Source organism: Conger conger, chromosome 14 (assembly GCF_963514075.1).
Source record: "Conger conger chromosome 14, fConCon1.1, whole genome shotgun sequence".
Classification (NCBI taxonomy): Eukaryota; Metazoa; Chordata; class Actinopteri; order Anguilliformes; family Congridae; genus Conger; species Conger conger.
The window spans coordinates 5,127,376-5,146,890 of NC_083773.1; the positions used below are offsets into that span (position 1 = coordinate 5,127,376).

General features: G+C 45.0%; 1 protein-coding gene across 1 annotated transcript; it reads left to right on the forward strand.

Moving 5' to 3' along the window:
* The first annotated feature begins 1,072 nt into the window (after window positions 1-1,072).
* LOC133110594 (leiomodin-1-like) lies at window positions 1,073-10,912 on the forward strand. Its single transcript, XM_061220815.1, has 3 exons — window positions 1,073-1,547; window positions 8,679-10,424; window positions 10,715-10,912. Exons 1-3 carry the CDS (start codon window positions 1,275-1,277, stop codon window positions 10,739-10,741), a joined length of 2,046 nt encoding a protein of 681 aa, XP_061076799.1. The 5' UTR covers window positions 1,073-1,274; the 3' UTR covers window positions 10,742-10,912.
* The last annotated feature ends 8,603 nt before the right edge of the window (window positions 10,913-19,515 follow it).

Sequence of the window (19,515 nt, forward strand, 5' to 3'; positions counted from 1 at the left end):
TATATTTAAGATTTACTGGTTTGTGCACTTTAAATGTTTGTTTTGTAAACTGTTTTGTTTGTAAACTTTATTAATTATTTTATAAAGTTCAGATCAGGTGAAGTTCGTTTAAAATTACACCACCACCTTCCATCTGATCTGTGATTTATTTTTGACTGTACAGTAGGCTAATATTCTGAATTTAAATGGTCAATCATTTGACTGAAAATATGCTATAAAAATTTTGGTTCAATCCTTTAGTGTTTAGTATTAATTTGTACAAGCCATGCCACAAATGTTTGTTAATTGTGAATCAATTATCTATTGACACCTTTCTTAATTCGTGGAATTTGCTCAAACTTTACATCATTATTTTCCTAGCTGTGTTGCTACAGATGTATTCATTTACAATGGAAAAATAAGGTGGATGTACACTGGGATGGTTATTTTCATATTACATTAGGTATTCATTATGCACGGTTATCTATATGCACTGGAGTCTATACTAAAAGACAAAGATAAAGTTCTTGCATAAGTACTGAAGCAATTCAAATTATGAAGTAGTTGATATGGCTATGGACTATCCTGCAACCTTTGCATTCCACGTCCAGTTTTCTAACCATTACTGCTTCCTATGTTTCTGCCTGCCCCCATAAAGAGTGTTTCTCCTTCTAAAATAAAACATATATCAAGTAAAATGTTGACGAATAAAACGCCTAAATGTGTGTCGCTTTGTCTAGGATCAAGAATACTGCCCAATGTCTGTGTGTGCGTGCGTGCAGATGTGTGTGGGCCAAGAAACGGGAGTCGCTCTTATATACATTTCTCACATCATTTCCTGCTGATTTGTAGCGATGTGCAGAGCCCACTTTTAAAATATGGCCTTGACTGTTTATAAGCGAGGAAAACGCCCCCATCAAGTCCACACAGACCGCAGTGGTGTTTTTATTAGTGGTCAGGCCTACCTCTTGTCTTTATATGGATAAAATGCTCTGGACTATATTTGGGCATACAGATACCCAGGATTTCAAGGAATGTGCGAGCATCTCAGACGGCGGAGACGAGGCTAACGCGCTCCTTACCGACCCCTCAACTGTGCTGCTCCAAATGCGCTAAGCTACGAGCGCAGACCAAACCGGACGGACGGTAGCTTGGTTTATTTCGGTTTTCTGGACCTCTCCCACGTTTCTGGACCTGTGGCGGACAACTTAGAGGCGACAAGATATAGTGTCGAGAACTTAAGGGACTCCCCTGTTTGTCTTTGTATTTATTTGCCGTGGAGCCCGTTGGCAATCATGTCCCGGAGGAAGGTGAGGGGGTTGACGCGGACGGGGCGACAGGTGAGCGAAGACCCCGACATTGACAACTTGCTGTCTACACTGTCGCCCGAGGAGGTGGAGGAACTAGAGAAAGAAGTTATGACCGTTCCCGACTCCGATCCGAACGAGACGCCCGGCATCAGACCGGGGAACCGGCCGGAAAAACAACCGTCATTAAACAATAACACGGAGGCCAAGCGGGACCCCTGCGAGACGAAGAAACTTCCCCGAAGAGAGCTGTCGTTCGAGGTACGGATGAGGCACCGTAAATGATCCCAAATCTGTTCAAAGTAGTGTTCCAGAACAACTTTTATTTTCTACTACTCTGTTTGTGCAGGCGTAATCATCTTAACAAGTGTTTGATGCAGCAACGGATTGCTTAATTTTCATTGCAATATTTCCATGTCCAGTCGGTCTAAATAATCGTGTTGATACCCCTTTGAACACTGATGTATTGTCATCGCATTTAGGTCGTTTGTGCTACTTCGTTACATTACATTGCATTACATTACAGGCATTTAGCAGACGCTCTTATCCAGAGCGACGTACAACGAAGGGCAAATACTTCACACTGATCAAGTTGGAGGACTCGCATATCTTGTATATCGTTGTGCAGAGGGGTTGTTCCGTGACCAGCGGCCACAGAGCAGGGTCAGGCGATATTCAGTGCTGTGCCAAAGCTGGCGTTGCAGGTAGAGATGGGGTTTAGGCTGCATTTCATCCTGCATTGTCACAAGGATCGGTTGCACAGTTGTAGAATCCAGGGGTCAGAAAGTATAAGCCCTGCTGTGTGTGTCTTCCACCTATGAACTTCACTCATTTACAGAAGAATTGTGCTAATTTGATAATCCAGGTGATTGGACTTTTATTTTCTGAACCTTGATTTTACACATCTGGTCAATCGTCAGAACAATGTGGCGGGGGTCTGTAAACCCGATCCTGGAGTGCTCTCACAACCTTTTATTTGTCTTGCATCAAGTGTACTTCATATCTACATTACTGTTATTTATTTGATGGCCAATGCTCTTATCCTACAGTTGATTAGACTAAGCAGGGGACTATCCCCCCTGGGGTAATGTGGGGTTAAGGGCCTTGTTCAAGGGCCCAACGGCTGCACTGATCGTATTGTGGCTACACTTGGGCTTGAACCACCAACCATCCAGGTCCCAGTCAAGCACATTAGCCACATTTTCTCATCCTTGCCCTGGTAGGCCACAGTTCAGTAGGATGTCCATGAACACCTGGTTATCCCACAAATTGCTGGGCCAGTTGCAATTAAGACTTCACAACACACTTCAGTGGAGATATTAAATTCAATCTTTTGTGCTTACTGGTCTTAACATCAGTCACTGTTGATTAAGTTCTAATTTTTTATCTGTTACCTGAGCATATTGGATGCATACATCTTGTCATTGTTCTTATACTAGGTGTGATGAAAATGGGGCGATTATTGTAAACTATGAACACTGCTTCAGAGAACTGAAGGGTCCATTTAGCGCCAGGAATACTCAATCTTAAGTTCTGGGCAAGATAACTGCCCGGCCCAGCCAAGCAGACAGTGGCATTCACACTCTTGGCCCACTTCCTGTTCCTGTTGCTAGGCAGCATACATTTTCCACTAAACAGAGGCTGTTCCCCGGGGGTAGTGGTTTCACAGGTGTGCAGTTCGACGGAGCAAACCTAGGACCCATTATTCACCTCCGTGGAATAAATGAACAGGCAATTCCAACCTGTATTTTCACAACTTCCCTTTTAACCAATACACCTGTGTGCTTCGCATTAACATTGCGAAGCTTCATAAAAAGGGGCCGAGTTTCAATCAATGGATACAGTCCCAACATCCTATATCTAATCGTGAATGTGTTTAGTGTGGCTTGTGGTTGGCTCTCACCATGTTTAGTGTTCGGCGTCATCCAGTGTTTCTTAAAATTTTCCAATCTCAAAGAATCAGGGACCGCTAAAGTTATTGTAAGGCAGTTACTGGGGACTGGTGGCCATATTGGTAAGGACCAGTGGCCATATTGGTAAGGACCAGTGGCCATGTTGGTAGGGACTGGTGGCCATGTTGGTAGGGACTGGCAGCCATGTTGGTAGGGGCCGGGGTTTGGGAACCATGGCCCGAGTTGATCAGTCACCCCTACCCTGAGTCTACAGAGTGAGTGATTTGGGTGACCAGTTGCTGGAAGTCCAATCATTTTCTACAAAGCTGAGTGATGGCCAGCAACCCATGATACAGGGCAACTTGGTGATGAAAGTTGGCCGAAAGAAGTTGCCCGTGGCTTACCCTGTCTGCCTGTGTTGTGTTTGTCTGAACTGTCCGAAATTGACTGGTGATATTGCGGTAATTGAGATGGGCCCACAGTATGAATGGTAATTCCATTCCTGCAGGGCGTGTGTGTGCTGGTTTTTGTTGTCACCAATTACTGTGGCTAAATTAGCTAATTAGCTGGATACACGTATAGTGACTTAACTGTACATTAGACCCCAATAAGATGTTTCATGTTTCATGTTGGGACACAGGAATGGTCTTCAGCTGTTATTTACATTCGCAAATGTCAATTGCTAAATGATTTGGCTAGTTAAATCATTAAGAGTAGACGTTGGTATAAAATCCAGAAACAGAAGTAGCCCTAATTGTTCATCCCTGCTGTAGACCAGGGATCACCAAATCATGGTTCTTGATGGCTGACAACTGCTGGTTTTCCATCATCCCTTTACCTGGGAGTCAGGTGTGAAGACAAGAAGAACAGTGTTTACGTGGTTTTGAAATGGCTGTTGGCCCTTCCGTGTAGCTGTCTGTCAGCAGAAACACCACGGGTCTTCCAGTCACACATAGGGCGGCCTGTAGCGTAGTGGTTAAGGTATATGGCGGTTCGATTCCCAGTGTAGCCACAATCAGATTCGCATAGCCGTTGGGCCCTTGAGCAAGGCCCTTAACCCTGCATTGCTCCAGGGGGGATTGTCTCCTGCTTAGTCTAATCAACTGTACGTCACTCTGGATAAGAGCGTCTGCCAAATGCCAATAATGTAATGTAATATGAACAGAACTGAGTGCCATGTTCTGTTTTATCTGGTACATGATTAACAGCACAAACACCTGTCCATACAAGATGACCTTCTGATAAAAGGTAAAAGTTCATTACATTACAGTTTAGCTGACGCTACAGTTATTTAGCTGACACTTTTATTCAAAGTGACTGACAGTTGATTAGACTGAGCATGGGCCAATATTATCCCCCTGGAATGGGGTTAAGGGCCTTGCTCAAGGGCACAACAGCTGTGGCTACACTGTGGCTTGGACCACCAACTTGGACAGCAGCCAGGTCCCAGTCAAGCAAGATGTTGAAAATATATCTTGAAGCGGTATTTTGGCAATTTCACAAGCAACACCCAAAAAGAACAGAATGCTTGTGTCGGTGATTTGTTGTCGATTCTAAAGGCAGGTATGAAGCATGTTTCACCATTTGTCTTCAGTTTCTTTTTTTCTGGACGCCAAGTCCATGGGATTTGCACATTTTCCAGAGGACTGACGGAGGCGGATTTATTTGCGTGTGTGCCGTGTGTGCGCCGCTCCGTGGCGGTTCTGCTCCGGGAGGCAGACGGCACTGCTGACCGATGGCTCCGAGCCTCGCTGCCTTATTAGGGCAGATCTGCCAGAACCGCGGCTCCGCTAACGCTAACGCCGCCTCGCAAATCAGCCACTCCGCGCCGGGCGAAGGGAGATTTATATATCCCATTTAAAGCCGCTATAAACGGCTCCCTCCGCGCAATATAAACACACGGCAGCTGACGACCCACCCTGTTGGTTTCTGTTACGTAATGTCCTCTCAAACGAAGCGCAAACTACGGTGCTCACACTTGCGCTTTGCCTGTGCTGACATCGGGACAACATTTTCCCGTCATTCATAGTCTTTAAAGAAATGCTTTTTCGCTTTCTGATTGTCTTTGAGTGCTATTGGGGGGCACAAGTGCACAGACCTCCACATGTTAAGTCTTTCTGTTTATTATTTCATGTGTGTGTAAAGTGTTTGTCCAGAGTATCGTTGGCATTGTTCTGGAACAGGCTGCCCCTTTTTTAGATGTTATATTATAAGGGGCGACATTGACTCAGGCTGTAAGAGCGGTTGTCTGGCAGTCGGAGGGTTGACGGTTTGATTCCTGCCCTGGGTGTGTCGAAGTGTCCCTGAGCAAGACGCCTGACCCCCAAATGGTCCTGACGAGTTTGCATGGCAGCCCGTCTCTGTAGCTGTGTGTGTGTTTGAAGGGGAATGGGTGGAATGTACAGCGCTATATAAATTCCAACCATTTATATTATATTATGTTATACATCCAGGGCAGCCCAGCCCTGTGTGGTCCAGTCCTGAGGGCGGAGTCGATGTATATAACGGGGGGTCCCAGCTGTACGGACGTGTCAGGTCCAGCACACACGGGCCCACCGTTCCCGAAAAGAGCCTGGCCTAGTATCTGGCAAAGGCACCAGAGGCCTGCTCAACTGTAGGCACATTCTGGACCAGTGCGGCCAGACCCAGAGCCTACATCATGTTCACTGTGTCCGGGACCCCCTCCCCCTCTTCTTCTCTTCCTTGAGGAGCACCGATTTAGGATTTAGGATTTTCCATGGAGCTTCCCCCAGACAAAACAAACAAACAATTTTGACCCTGATTTTAATAGTAGCATAGTAATGCTTAGAAGCTACTGTTAGCTTTAATAATGCCTAGAAATACTTTGAATGAAAAAAAAAAACAAAACAACAATCAACATTTGTATCTTGATATCAGTGATTTGTGATGTCGGATGACTGCGGGGACGTAGAAACCACCTGGGGCTTTTCGCTTTGTTTGTTTACCGCAAATCACCAAGGTGTTTATACGCTGACAGTGTGTACTGGGCTCGTAAACGGGAAATGTCTGGAAAAGGAAAAAAGGAAAGCTTGGTCAGTGAAGCTGACCACTGCTCGCTGTCTAAAATAGTGCAGTGAATTATGGGAATTTGGAGGACTGTGCCCTCTTGGTCAAGGACCCCTCACCCTAAATACCCCTGTTCAAAATATACAACTATAAGAAAAGGGCAAAAAACATTCACAATAGACAGATTTAAACCATATTAAGATCCTGAAGGATGGTTTCTTTTGGATGGTATGCAGGTTTGAAGGAAATTATTTTTGCTTTATTCCTTTTTTTTATTTTATTAGATTAGATTTGCGTTCCTGAATGAAAACCATTTCCAATGTGTTCCTCATTTTTCCCCAAAAAGGCTCCTACTAACCACTGGCTACTGTCATGGCTTTAGGCTTTCCAAATTAAGGGCCTTTTTGTAAATCAAACATTTGATTTTACATCATGTAAACATTATGTTACATAGCTAAAAGCAATGAACAGACAACAATTTACAGAACGTTACTTTTATGAGCACTTTAAAATGAAGAATACAATTTTCTTTCGTTTTTTTTTACAGTGGATTTTATAAATGATTTACTTTTGGTCTTTGTAACACTTTCTAAAGTTACAAATATTTATCATTGGAATTATTCAGACATATAAAAAGTGTTCTATTATAAAATCCTAAACAACATTGCAATGCAGAAATATTTTGATTAATTTCTTTGTTATTTCTGCTAGAATTTAAACTCTCCTGACTGATGTGAAATTTAGCTCCCATTCACACTGCCCTCCAAAAAGATACATATCAAAGAAAGTACAGGTCTAAGAAAATACATTCCAGAATTGTGTCTATATATAATTTTTTATGAGGAAATAGCATTTTCACTCACAAATCTATGGTCCATATTCAATCATCAGTGAGCAAGTTTAACTATTGACTTTGGGGAGCAAAATTAAACAGGTTGTTATTTCTTACAAAGCAGGTTAACAGAGCAGTTGTTGAACCAAATAAAATGCTGTCAATTAAGAAGCAAAAATCTAAAATTATGTCTAAAAATATTAAATAAGTATTTAATAAGGAAATTACATTGCGGTTAGGTTGAACCTCGTCCTTAGTCTGATTTTGCACCAGTGAGGGGAATAACTATAGACAATATTCTGCAGTTAAACCACATGATCTCTTTTTGTGTTTGTATCTGTGAAGGGAGCCATATCTTGGCAATATGCTGTTTATGTTACACAATTATATTTATCTATCTGTGTCTCTGACCAACACTAAAGAAAGATTAATACATGGTGTGTATCCAATAAACAATAGATTCAATAAACAAGCATTTCTGGAATTACATTTCTGTGTTCAAAAAACACCCATATTCTGTGGCACCTCTCCCCGCCCCTGCTACCTCCCTTTAAACTCTCGTCTTGTGTTATTATGCTTGGATGATACCTTTGCTAGTTTCGGTTGGCTAGGTAAGCTGTTTATTGTTCTATATGTTTGTGTGGCGTGGTATTTAAAAAAACTAAAAAGCATTTAGATCATCAAATAGGCCCTAGTCCCTATCTTTGATGGACTGTTAGCAATTGAAATTGTGCATCCCTCTAGGGGCACTTATCAGCGCACTTATCCCTGGTTATGGGTTTGCACTTTGTTGTACGTCGCTCTGGATAAGAGCGTCTGCCAAATGCCATTAATGTAATGTAATGTAGTATATTCCAACATTGGTGTCAGAGGACTACGATGCTTGTGATTTACACAGAAAGGTGCTAGAAGTGAAGGATATAGGCTGAGTGATTACTAACCCCTTTTCTTAGAGGCCTCAGATATAGACAGATATATTTGCTGCAGACTTTGTACATCAATTCTGATTTGGGGAAAATATTTGGAACGTGTGTTTACAAACTAAACGCACATAATTTCCCCAATTATTGTCATTAGTTTAAAGAAGACAATTCTGTAAAGCAAATGATTCTAGCTTGTGTGCAAGGAAGGCACTTTTATTTTCAGTTTTCCTCAAAGAAAATATATTCAAGAGGATATAATATGCAATTACTGAGGGTTGAGTATATAAAGGACAATGCATTTCTAGAATACACAAAATCCTGACATCTTGACAGTCCTGATACAGGTTTGGCAGCCTCACCGAGACAAAAACACTGTTCTTTCATTAGAAGGGACTTCTTCAGATGTAATTCACTGAATGTAATAACCTCCATGAGTGTTATTCTATGTTGTACAATAGTACAAGTGTCTTGGATGACAAGTGAAAATATTTTTTAATATACATATTTTTATTGAATTTGAATTGATTGTCCTTTATGTTAAGAGCAATACTGTATAGAGCTCAGGGAAGCCAAGATGTAATGTCCTGAGGATCAGGATACAGGGACTCATTCCATGTCGAGTAGATTATTAGGACATGGGAATGGGCAGAAATCCTGTTTAATTTTCTGTCCAATCCTTGTTTTTCATCTTTCGGTGTCTTTTTACGTTGTTCCACAGGGGGAGCCCAAGAAGGAGAGCAGGAAACAGGAGTACCTGCGGAAGATGGGACTGAGCCAGGAGAAGAGCCTCTCCAGGTCGCCCAGCCAAGAGGGAGGCCCCCAAAGGCAGGCCAGTGTCTCCTCTGAGGGAGAGCACAAGACGGAGGAGAGAAACTGCCAGGAGAGGGGTGATCCCAGAGAGGACCGGAGCGGCCTCTCAGAGGGCAAGGGAAAAGAGAGAGAGGAGGAGAACAAGAAGAAGGCCGAGAACAACAGCAAGACGAAAGGCCTGATATCCAAACTGCAGGAAAAAAAGGAGGTGGGCAGAGAGGAGAGGAGGGAGGAGGGGAAGAAGAGGGACGAGGGGAAGACGAAGGAGCTGATCTCCAGGCTGCAGGAGAAGAAGGAGAAGGTGGAGGGAAAGGAGAGGGAGAGGAAGGATGACAGGAAGACCAGAGGACTGGTCTCCCGCCTGGAGGAGAAACAGAGCAAGACAGAGGTGAAGAGTGACAAGGGGGAGGAGAAAGGCGACGACGAACGACAGAACGAAGAGAGGCAGGAGAGGGAGAAAGACAAGGCGCGCGAGAAGGTGGAGAGGGACGGAGGGAGGGACAGAGAGAGCGAGAGGGCGGAGCGAAAGGCGGCGAGGGAGGAGAAGGAGAGGGAAGAGAAGGAGAAGAAACAGAAGGAAAGTGTAAAAGAGAAAGAAGAAAGAGACGAGAAAGGGGGAGGGAAGGACAGGGAAATCGAGACGGGGAAAGAGAGACCGTCGAGACTGAGCGGGAAGGAGAAGCCCGCCGGGAACGGGCAGAGCCCGGGCGGCAAGACCGCGGAGGAAGAGGAGGACGACGAAGCAGCCAGCATGTTCGACGAGCCCCTGGAGAAGGTCCGCAGCAACGACCCCGCCATGACCGAGCTCAACGTCAACAACTCGGAGGTCATCAAGACCAAGACGCTCATCCAGTTCGCCGAGGCGCTGAAGGACAACACCCGCGTGAAGACGTTCGCCCTGGCCAACACGCGCGCCGACGACCACGTGGCCTACGCCATCGCCGGGACCCTGCGCGCCAACAAGACCATCACCAGCATCAACCTGGACTCCAACCATCTCACCAGCAAGGGCATCATGGCGCTGGTCCACGCGCTGCAGCACAACGCCGCCCTGACCGAGCTGCGCTTCCACAACCAGCGGCACATCTGCGGCGGGAAGACGGAGATGGAGATGGCCAAGGTGCTCAAGGACAACGCCACCCTGCTCAAACTCGGCTACCACTTCGAGCTGGCGGGGCCGCGCATGACCATGACCAACATCCTGAGCCGCAACATGGACCGGCAGCGTCAGCGGCGGCTGCAGGAGCAGAAGCAGGCCCAGGCCAACGGTGGCGGGGAGAAGAAAGGGGGCGCTCTGGAGGTCCCCAAACCCGGCGCGGCGTTCCTCAAGGGCTCACCCCGGGCCTCCCCCAAAATCTCGCCTCAGCCGTCCCCCCTGCCCTCGCCCATCCCGTCCCCCAAGGTCACTCCGAAACGCGGAGGAGGAAGAGGAGGAGGAGGAGGAGGAGGAGGAGGAGGAGCCCCGCCACCGCCAGCCCCGCCCCCGCCTCCTCCTCCCGCGCCGCTACTCGACGGCGACTTCCTGCGGAACTCCTTGTCTCCCGTGTCCGAGCGGAAACTGGACGACAGGGGGGCGGGGCGAGGGGGCGGGAAGAACTCCAGGGACCAGCTGCTGGCCTCCATCAGGGACAGCGACCTGAAACAGCTGAAAAAGGTGAGCGTCCTCACCCCTGTGTTATCAAGGTAAAGGTATAATAGGTCATTTAAGAAATTTACGGTCAAGAGTATCTTTCTAAAGCATGTTACTGAAATGTATTACATATATTACAACTATTCCCTGAGTTTGGATAGAGAACAGAGAGAACTTAGTGAATGGCGAAATGCTAATTATAATTATGTCAAAGATATATAGTATTATAGTAAAAAAAAAAAAAAGAAAGAAGTGTTATATTTTCTGAGCATGATTATTTAGTGGATGAACTGTTTGGTCATTGGCCTTTCCAGGTGGCCGTACCCAAGCTTCTGCAGTGAACGGGAGGAAGGAGGGAGAAGAAAGAAAGATGAAGAAGGAGAGCCGGATGGAAGAGGGAACAGGACAGACATCTCACCTTTGAGGAGATCAGCACTCTGGCTCAATTTTTGTTTTGACTTAAAACGTGGGATACAGTCTGATCGCTGAGAAGGCACAGGAACGGGGAGCATGCCGAATCTAAGGTGGGGGAGGGTTTGGGAGTGCTAGAGGTGGTGGTGGTGGTGGTGGTGGGGGGGGGGGGTAAGTCCTGGATGTCCTTTGGTGCCTCCACAATGCGACACACTCAGTAGACCACAGAAGAAGACAAGGCCGGGACCTGCCAGTGAGCCCTGCGGAGGACTGGGCTGTCATTGGCTGGAGACTCTGACGTGGAGCGACAGTATGTGGGGGAATGTGTGTGGATGTGCTGTTTGTGCTGTATGGGACGTTCATCACAGTGACTGGCAGATTGATGGAGGATGGTGATCAGTATTTAAATAGTGGTGCATGGAGACATAAAGTGAGCTTGTAAAGACACCTTTAATTCCAGACCCAGCAGAGATATGGGAGCATAGTTTAGCAGCTGAACAGGCAGGAAACCTGGATGCTTGTGCACACTTCTCAATGGAGCCTGCTGAATGCTGTATTGAAGATTAATTGGAAAATTGCCACCTAAATTTAATTGGATGACTTTCTGATCTCAAACAAAAAAAACGTTTTTATGTCAAAAACAAACAGGAATTCCTGCCCTGTCACACAGTGTCTCGATGGACCTTTACATGCAGACTAAAGACGTGTAGTTTAATTTTTCATTAAACTTTAGTTGTTTTTGGGGCATGATCAGATTCATTATGAACCACCTTTATCTTGGTACAAGCAATTTGGGATTTTGTGGATGTGGAGCAAGGAATCATGGGGATTTCTGAGGACCACTGAACTGAATTTATTCTCGCTATCTTTTCTAATTAATACTCAGCATGTATTGATGAGCAGTAAATTGTACAATATTATAGAGAGAAACATTATATTGATTTTATTGATCATTACCAAATTCAGTTTGGTTGACAGCCTGAGGCCACAGCAAACTTTGTCTTTTTTATGCAGCCGTTTGTTATTCTTTCTCCAATCTTGGCTGAGCATATATGCGTTTCCTCCTGTGTGTGATTGAAACATTCCACTTGAAATCCCTCAAGGCGTGAGAGATTCTACAAGCACTAGGACGAAGCAGTGGATGTAATCACAGTAATGTTCTTCATTTCCCGGTCACACACAGAAGTAGCTATGCGTAACGGTTCTTTAAAAACTCCTCAAAGCATCAATAAAGGATTATCGTCTCCTAGCTTACAAAGCTAACTTATGGCACAAATCTACTTGAAAGGTATTCTTGATTTGTTAGGCATTCATTCATTCATTCATTCATTATCCTGACCCGCTTATCCTGAACAGGGCCACAGGAGGCTGGAGCCTATCCCAGCATACATTGGGCGAAAGGCAGGAATACACCCTGGACAGGTCGCCAGTCCATCGCAGGGCACACACACCACTCACTCACACACTCATACCCACGGGCAATTTAGACTCTCCAATCAGCCTAACCTGCATGTCTTTGGACTGTGGGAGGAAACCGGAGTACCCGGAGGAAACCCACGCAAATACGGGGGGAACATGCAAACTCCGCACAGAGAGGCTCCGGCCAATGGGGATTCGAACCCAGGACCTCCTTGCTGTGAGGCGGCAGTGCTACCCACTGCACCATAAAATATGCTATTTTACTTGGGTGTTATTCCGAATAACCCCCCTCCTTAGCCCACAGGTCATAATGTATAAAGTGCTGCTTCTCCATGTTCTGTAGGCTTTCAAGTAAGTAGTAACAGTGCCTCCCTGGCTTACTGTCTGCACGTTAAACTTGCTCTCACAGTTTCAGTGTAATATTTTGTGGGCAGTTGGCCACAGTACAAGGTCACATATTCGTCATCAGATAAGAAATAAATGGGCTTAATTTCGGTGGGAAACGTTGTTTAACTTGTCCACACTCTTGGCCTGTTTACAGACAAAACAGTGGGTGCTGCTAGCTTCCTTGATCCCCTTATTCCTCTTGCTCCCTTTCACCATCTTGTGGTAAAATTCATGTCTTTTTGTTATCTTGCGCCTGGTCACTCTGAGTGAGTTAGTGAGTTAGTGACTTAATGAATTAATGAATTTCTGAGTTGGTGAATGATGGGCACTGCCACAAAGAAAGGATGGCTGAATCGTGATTTAATGGATTTACTTCATGTGCCAATGCCAGCACAAGAAATCGAGCAGGTCCTAATAAAGCATCGAGAAGATGCACGCCGTGCACTGGAGTGCTCCTTGGCAACGAATCCGCCATGACCTCACCCATGGTATTAAATACGAAGTCACTCTGTAATGCTTCTTAATCCACACAGGGCTTGTTAATCAGATCCTCCATTTCATATATAACAGCATAATATCTAAAGGAGTTATTACTTTGGATAAGACAGTGGTTTAAAATATGTCTTAATCATTCTTTAAAATGTTATATCTGACTTTGTTTAATGTTTTTAAAGTACTTTTTTCTTCTTCTATGGCATCAGAAATCGGGGCTATTGACACAGATAGAATTATTTTTTGCATTACGTTCAGAAGTGCTAATATATTCTCATGCTAAAGGTTTATAAATATTACTCTCATAAAAAAGTGTTACGCATATTGTGAATATACATGTATTTTTTTAAAGAGTATTGAATAACCACATGACCAATAAACATAGTATGAAATGGTGCATTGAAAATGTTTGTTGCTCCGTGGGAAATAGCTTTGGTCCTTTAATCATAATGTTTGGTATTTGAAGAAAAGCAGGCAATTGATTTTTTTCTGAAAGTGAATGATTTTAAATGAATAAATGCGGCAGAGGCAAACTCCTGTACAGTAGACTACAATTTCCCGACTGTCTTTCAAAAATCACAGGAGTACTTTCATGTGTTAAAGCAACAAGAACATGAATACATTTAAATAGTTAAACCTCGGGTGGAATAACAGCATGTAGAGCTGTGTTGCCCCCCTAGACCAGGGGTATGGTCCTGGAGTGCCAGAGACCGTCCTGGTTTTTGCTCCAAACCTAAAACTATTCGACTGGACTCCTTTTAATTGGTTGTAATTAATCAGGTTTAACGGACCATGTGCTGGAGGCCCTCTGCGTTTGACCATTCAGAATATTCAGCCTCAGACTTTTAATCATCCGTCAGATTCTAGTGATCCAGCTCAGATGGAACGAAAACCCGAGACGGCACTAGCAGTCCAGGACCAGGGTTGCCTACCCCTGCCTGAGACAAATCAGTGATAACCTATCCTGACCGGGGGGGTCACTGTCACTGTTATCCTGCTTCAGAAACAGCTGTGATTTCTGCGAGGGAAAAATAATTTTGGCAGAGGTACGAAACTGATGGTGTTGCTGACACAACTGCATTCTGGGAGCTGATCTGTACTCTACTGAGCCTGCTGCCTTTGGGTGCGGTGCTGTGTATCTGTTCAGCCTTACAGATCAAGGGGCAGAGAGCATGACCAATTACACATCAATAAAAAGGCTAAATCGTCACAAAATCGTGCTGGAAATTCTTGCTTTTTGACTCTGTAGCTGTCTGCTGATGTGAAATATATTAATTAAATGTGAAATATGTATGTATAAAATATGTATAAACTGTGATATTTGTTGTACGTCGCTCTGGATAAGAGCGTCTGCCAAATGCCATTAATGTAATGTAATGTAATGTATATTTGGTTAGTGAACTTTTACATTACATGACAGGCATCTAACTGATGCTCTTATCCAGAGCGACATACAATGAAGTGCAAATCGAACACAGGAACAAGTGCGATGAGGACCCTAGCGTGACTACAGATACAATTTGAACCCTTGAAGAATACAACAGCCTGTTGTCCATCACCACTCTGAGGTCTCCTGCACCGGGGGATGAGGTCACTGTGGTGTCTCCCAGTGAAATGGAAAAATCAGAGAAGGGAGAGGATAGAGCAGCTTTAGATGGTAACTTGGGGGCTCGGATGTAGGTACAGGCCAGCATACACCTCCTTCTCCCTCTCTGCTAAAGACGGGCGTCGTGGCTGAAGCTTGTGTGTCCCAGGGAAGCATCTTTTCACAGCTGAAATCAAACACGATGTCAGTTACGCCACAACATGACAGCCCTTTAAATTAGTTATTGATTTGTTTAGTCAGGGCTATAGCTGGGGACAGTGTGATCGAATGGACCTTTCTGTGAGAATGCACCGTCCGTCAGAACTGTACCTTTCTAATGCCTTTGGCCTCACTGGTGTCCCTTGGCAACCAGTGAGGGTTGAAATAATAAAACTGCTGACATTTAAAACTGGTCTGACTGTGGCATGCAGAACCAGCCCGATCCACTCTGGACTCGGCTCCAGGACCCTGCCATGACTTCTCTGTTGAAACAACCGAAAGTTATCCGGAAAAAAATCCAAAGGCCAGTTGGAACGACTGCAGGCGAGTTTATGTTTGGTTTGCCCCCATGTCACCCCTCACTCATGAAATGCCCATATTTGGTCATTTCTCAATGGAGACTCAATGCAGCCAGTGCTTCTCATTCCTTCACCGCTCTAATAACGGGAAACCAGCCAATCGGCAGTCTGGATCTAGTGCCTCTCTCAGGGGGAGGGAGAGAGGGAGAGAGGGAGAGCGAGGGAGGGAGAGAAAGAGGGTGAGAGGGAGGGAGAGAGGGAGACTGAGACAGATGGAGAGGGAGAGAGAGAGGGAGGGAGAGAGAGGGAGGGTGGGAGAAACAGGAAGAGGGGGAGAGAGAGGGAGAGAGGGAGGGAGAGAGAAAGAGGGTGAGAGGGAGAGGAGAGTGAGAGGGAAAGAGGGGGACTGAGACAGATGGGGAGTGAGAGAGAGAGAGAGGGAGGGTGGGAGAAACAGGAAGAGGGGGAGAGAGAGAGGGAGAGAGGGAGGGAGAGAGAGAAAGCGGGTGAAAGGGAGAGGAGAGTGAGAGGGAGAGAGGGGGACTGAGACAGATGGAGAGTGAGAGAGAGAAAGAGAGATAGAGGCAACACTCAAAAGTCCAGTAAAATAAATATTTCTTCTCCATATAAGGAGCGTAAATATTTACCAATGCCACTCGCCGTCACTGCGCGTCTGTCAGTCTGCAGTGAGTCATGGGCCCATACCGCTGCTCCCAGAGCCCGTGGGATGGGGCTTTCTGAAATATCACACAACCAAAATAAACCTCCTCCAAGAACGGCCCCGGCCCTCCTCTCCCTCCTCGTGGCATCCCGCTTTCCCCCTCCTTGCCGCCGGGCATCCCGGCGTCTCCTGAATATGGAAAGGAACCTTTGCAGTCTGTCCTATCCAGCACATCAGTAAATATCCAAAGGGCAAGCGAAAAAATTTGGCGGTCGTACGGCACCCCGGCTAAGAATGTTTTCCAGGAAAGGGAATCACGGCTGCTGTGGTTGTGATCTCTGAGCTGCTACGTTTCTGAGAGGTGATCTGTCGTATTCTGTGGGCGGCGGTGGTGGTGGTCTTCCCTCCATCAATGTTCATGCACAGTTTCCAAGCGCAGCTCCCTCCATACCTGTATTTATAGTCTGGTGTAAACAAGGTATAGGGCCATGACATTCATCACAAAGCCACTTTAACCTTCGTGTAGTCTTAACATTCTGTACACTCCCCTTGTCCTAAGGGTAAAAAAATTATAAGTTGAAAAAAGATCATTTAGGGGGTTTTCTCTGCTGTTAAACATAGTGGTGGGTCATTTTTGACCCTTAAGACAACACAAGGGTTAAAGCTCACAAAACCCCCATCCTGGCAGGTCCACTATGATGCCCCTAGTTTTCTGATTCTGTTCGGTCACTCTTACCCAATCAAGTGTTGGGTATTTGCCATGAATCAGGTGTGCTGCACAGCTTCTGCCTACTCTTACCGTCGTGATTAGAGTAAGAAATGTATGCTGTATGTGTTGTTTGAGCACTTTTATGCCTTGTGGAGTTTTCAGTCGTTTATGCCTGAAAATTCTGTGTAATAAGCATTTAACAACTGTATTTTGTTTTCTAGAATTATTCAACCGTAATGTCACCGTAAACATTTATGAATCATTTATGAATTAAATCAGCCGAATTGTCATTGAATTTGCAATGAATTGTGGGGTTGAAAGCATGTTGGATAATTTAATATTCCCCAAAGATTCCGCTATATGAGTCAGTTTACAGCAAATATATTAGCTTTATTAGCATATTGGGGGTGATATTATTCCTGGTATTCTGTATTAATTTGTTGTTTGCTTGATGTAAGAAGACTGCTGTCAGCTGACCGTTTGGAATTTTTTTCGAGATCATCGTCTTTGCTTTTGTTATTACGTGCCATTATAGATCTTATTGACATCAATACGGGTGATGATTCTAAAACCAGACTGGCAACCCTGTTACGCACGTAGCTACGTCATCCTACCGACTGCAAAACAGGAAGAAAAATTGAGGAATGTGCACGTGAACCGTGGTACGACTGCGTCTCATTTAATTATGTTTGATGACCAACGTGTTATATTACGGAATGTGTTTAAACTGAATGGGGGACGCGATATGGACAATATTTTAATCAATAGCCATAGAATATAGTGGCAGGTGAATCTACACTGGACCTTGGCAGCCAAGTGGTTCCCAAACTCGGTCCTGTGTATGCTGGTTTTCATTCCAACCATCATTGCAATCTCAGGATTTTAACAAGCAGTTAATTGGGCTTAATTAGGTCCTTCGTGTTTAGAGAGTAAGCCACATTATGTCAGATATAGCTATGCATGCCATGAAAAATAAAATTGATAAGAAATTATCACTTTTAAAAAAAATTTTTTATTACCAATTCAAAACTACAGCACAGTTGCTTTTTGGACAAAATGCTTGAAATCATTGCCTTGGAATGATTACATCTGTAGGGAAGTAAGAAATGCGCGGTTCCTGTAAGCAGAATGATTCCTTTGTAAATATTTGGCAAGCGTCAGCCACTCCAGCACGTTCTGTGTAAGGCCCGTGATTACTAACATCTGTATCATAACATTAGCATTTGAGGCTCAAATGAAAGACGGTGATGTATTTTTAGGTTTCCCAAGCAAAAAATGGGAGTGACATCGGTGTGTTTAAATGCAGGGAGAGTCTTGACCGTGAATTGTTACTTGTGCAACGGTGTGACGGTGACAAGACCCCTACTGATGGTGTAATCACAGGAGGCAGAAGACCTGAGGTGTGTATATGACCACGAGAAAACTAAATGGTAAATGGACTGCATTTATATAGCGCTTTTATCCAAACCACTATTGAGCAGGACCCCGAACCTCGGCAGGGGACAGCGACAACCAACCGACCAATGAAGACTGTCTGTCTGTCACAGTACATCACAGCCAATCCCCACACTCACATTTTAGGGTAACTGAAGTGCCAAGGCTCGTTTGGTTCGGTTTGTTTTCCATTTAGGACTGAAACCCATAACCGCCTGGGCTCTAGTGAATCCCGCCTGAGAATCCAGCTTTGTCTCATTGTGACTGCAGACATACAGTACATTACTTAGCAGGGGCTAGGTCAGGGTAGGCAACCCTGGTCCTGGAGTGCCAGTGCCGTCTCTGGTTCTTGTTCCATCTGAGCTGGATCTCAAGAGTCTGACGGATGATTGAAAGTGTGAGGCTGAATGTTCTGAATGGGGAAACGCTGAGGGCCTCCAGCACGTGGTCTCCTGCATTCATTAAAACTGATTACAGCAAATTCAAAGGAATCCAGTTCTGTAGTTACAGAGCAAAAACCAGGACCGGCTCTTGAGCACCAGGGTTGCCCTCAGACTCTCACTCTCAGTAAGAAAATGACGACACACTTTATCCTGCAAGTGAATAAGGCTGAAGCCTCCTTCTGTGTCCCTGGAAATTCCAATTGTGTGCGCTGTGTTTCCCTAAAACGGAGCTGGCTTTATTTGGTAATATACCTAGGCCTTAAATCACCCAAGGATTGACGAGAAGGGCCTTTTTCTCGTTTTGGTTTGTGTCAGGCACTTTCGCCGGTAGAGGGCAGTAGAGACCCACGTTATGATGAAGTCATGTCAAGCACGTCTCTGTGACTTTTTTCTACAAAAAAAGTACAACTATCTGATCCGCAGTGTTCTGTCTGTTAAGATCTCATTCTTCTCAGAGAGGGACTGCAGAAAGAGATTTTATTGGAATTTTGATTCACCTGTTTTCTGAGGTAATCCATCTGTTGCGCCTGTGAGGTTTTTACTGACACAGAAGATATTCCTGTGTCTATCGTGAAGGCAATGCATGCTGTCTGCACAGTGGGAGGGGAAGACAAATTCACATTGTGTGTGTGAGTGTGTGTGTGTGCTTGGAAGAAATTATAAAAAACAGATATAAAAACTTCCATGCAGAATTTCAAAGACTATAAAAACATACATCATATTCATCTTGTTCATGTATCTTGTTCATGGTCAAGATAGGAGTGAAGCCTGGGTGGTGGTCGGGTTCTAGCGACCCAGAGTATCAGGGGTGGGCTTGGTGGATATCAGGGGTTGGCTTGGTGGGTATCAGGGGTGGGTTTGGTGAGTATCAAGGTGGCCTGTAGTGTAGTGGTTAAGGTAAATGACTGGGACAGGCAAGAGTGGGGGGTTCGAATCCCAGTGTAGCTACAATAAGATCCACACAGCCGTTGGGCCCTTGAGCAAGGCCCTTAACCCTGCATTGCTCCAGGGGAAGATTGTCTCCTGCTTAGTCTAATCAACTGTACACTGGATAAG

Coding starts and splice junctions, on each gene's coding strand:
- LOC133110594 (XM_061220815.1), top strand. CDS start 1,275: ATGTCCCGGAGGAAGGTGAGGGGGTTGACGCGGACGGGGCGACAGGTG. Junction 1,548..8,678: donor GAAGAGAGCTGTCGTTCGAG/GTACGGATGAGG, acceptor GTTGTTCCACAG/GGGGAGCCCAAGAAGGAGAG. Junction 10,425..10,714: donor ACCTGAAACAGCTGAAAAAG/GTGAGCGTCCTC, acceptor TGGCCTTTCCAG/GTGGCCGTACCCAAGCTTCT.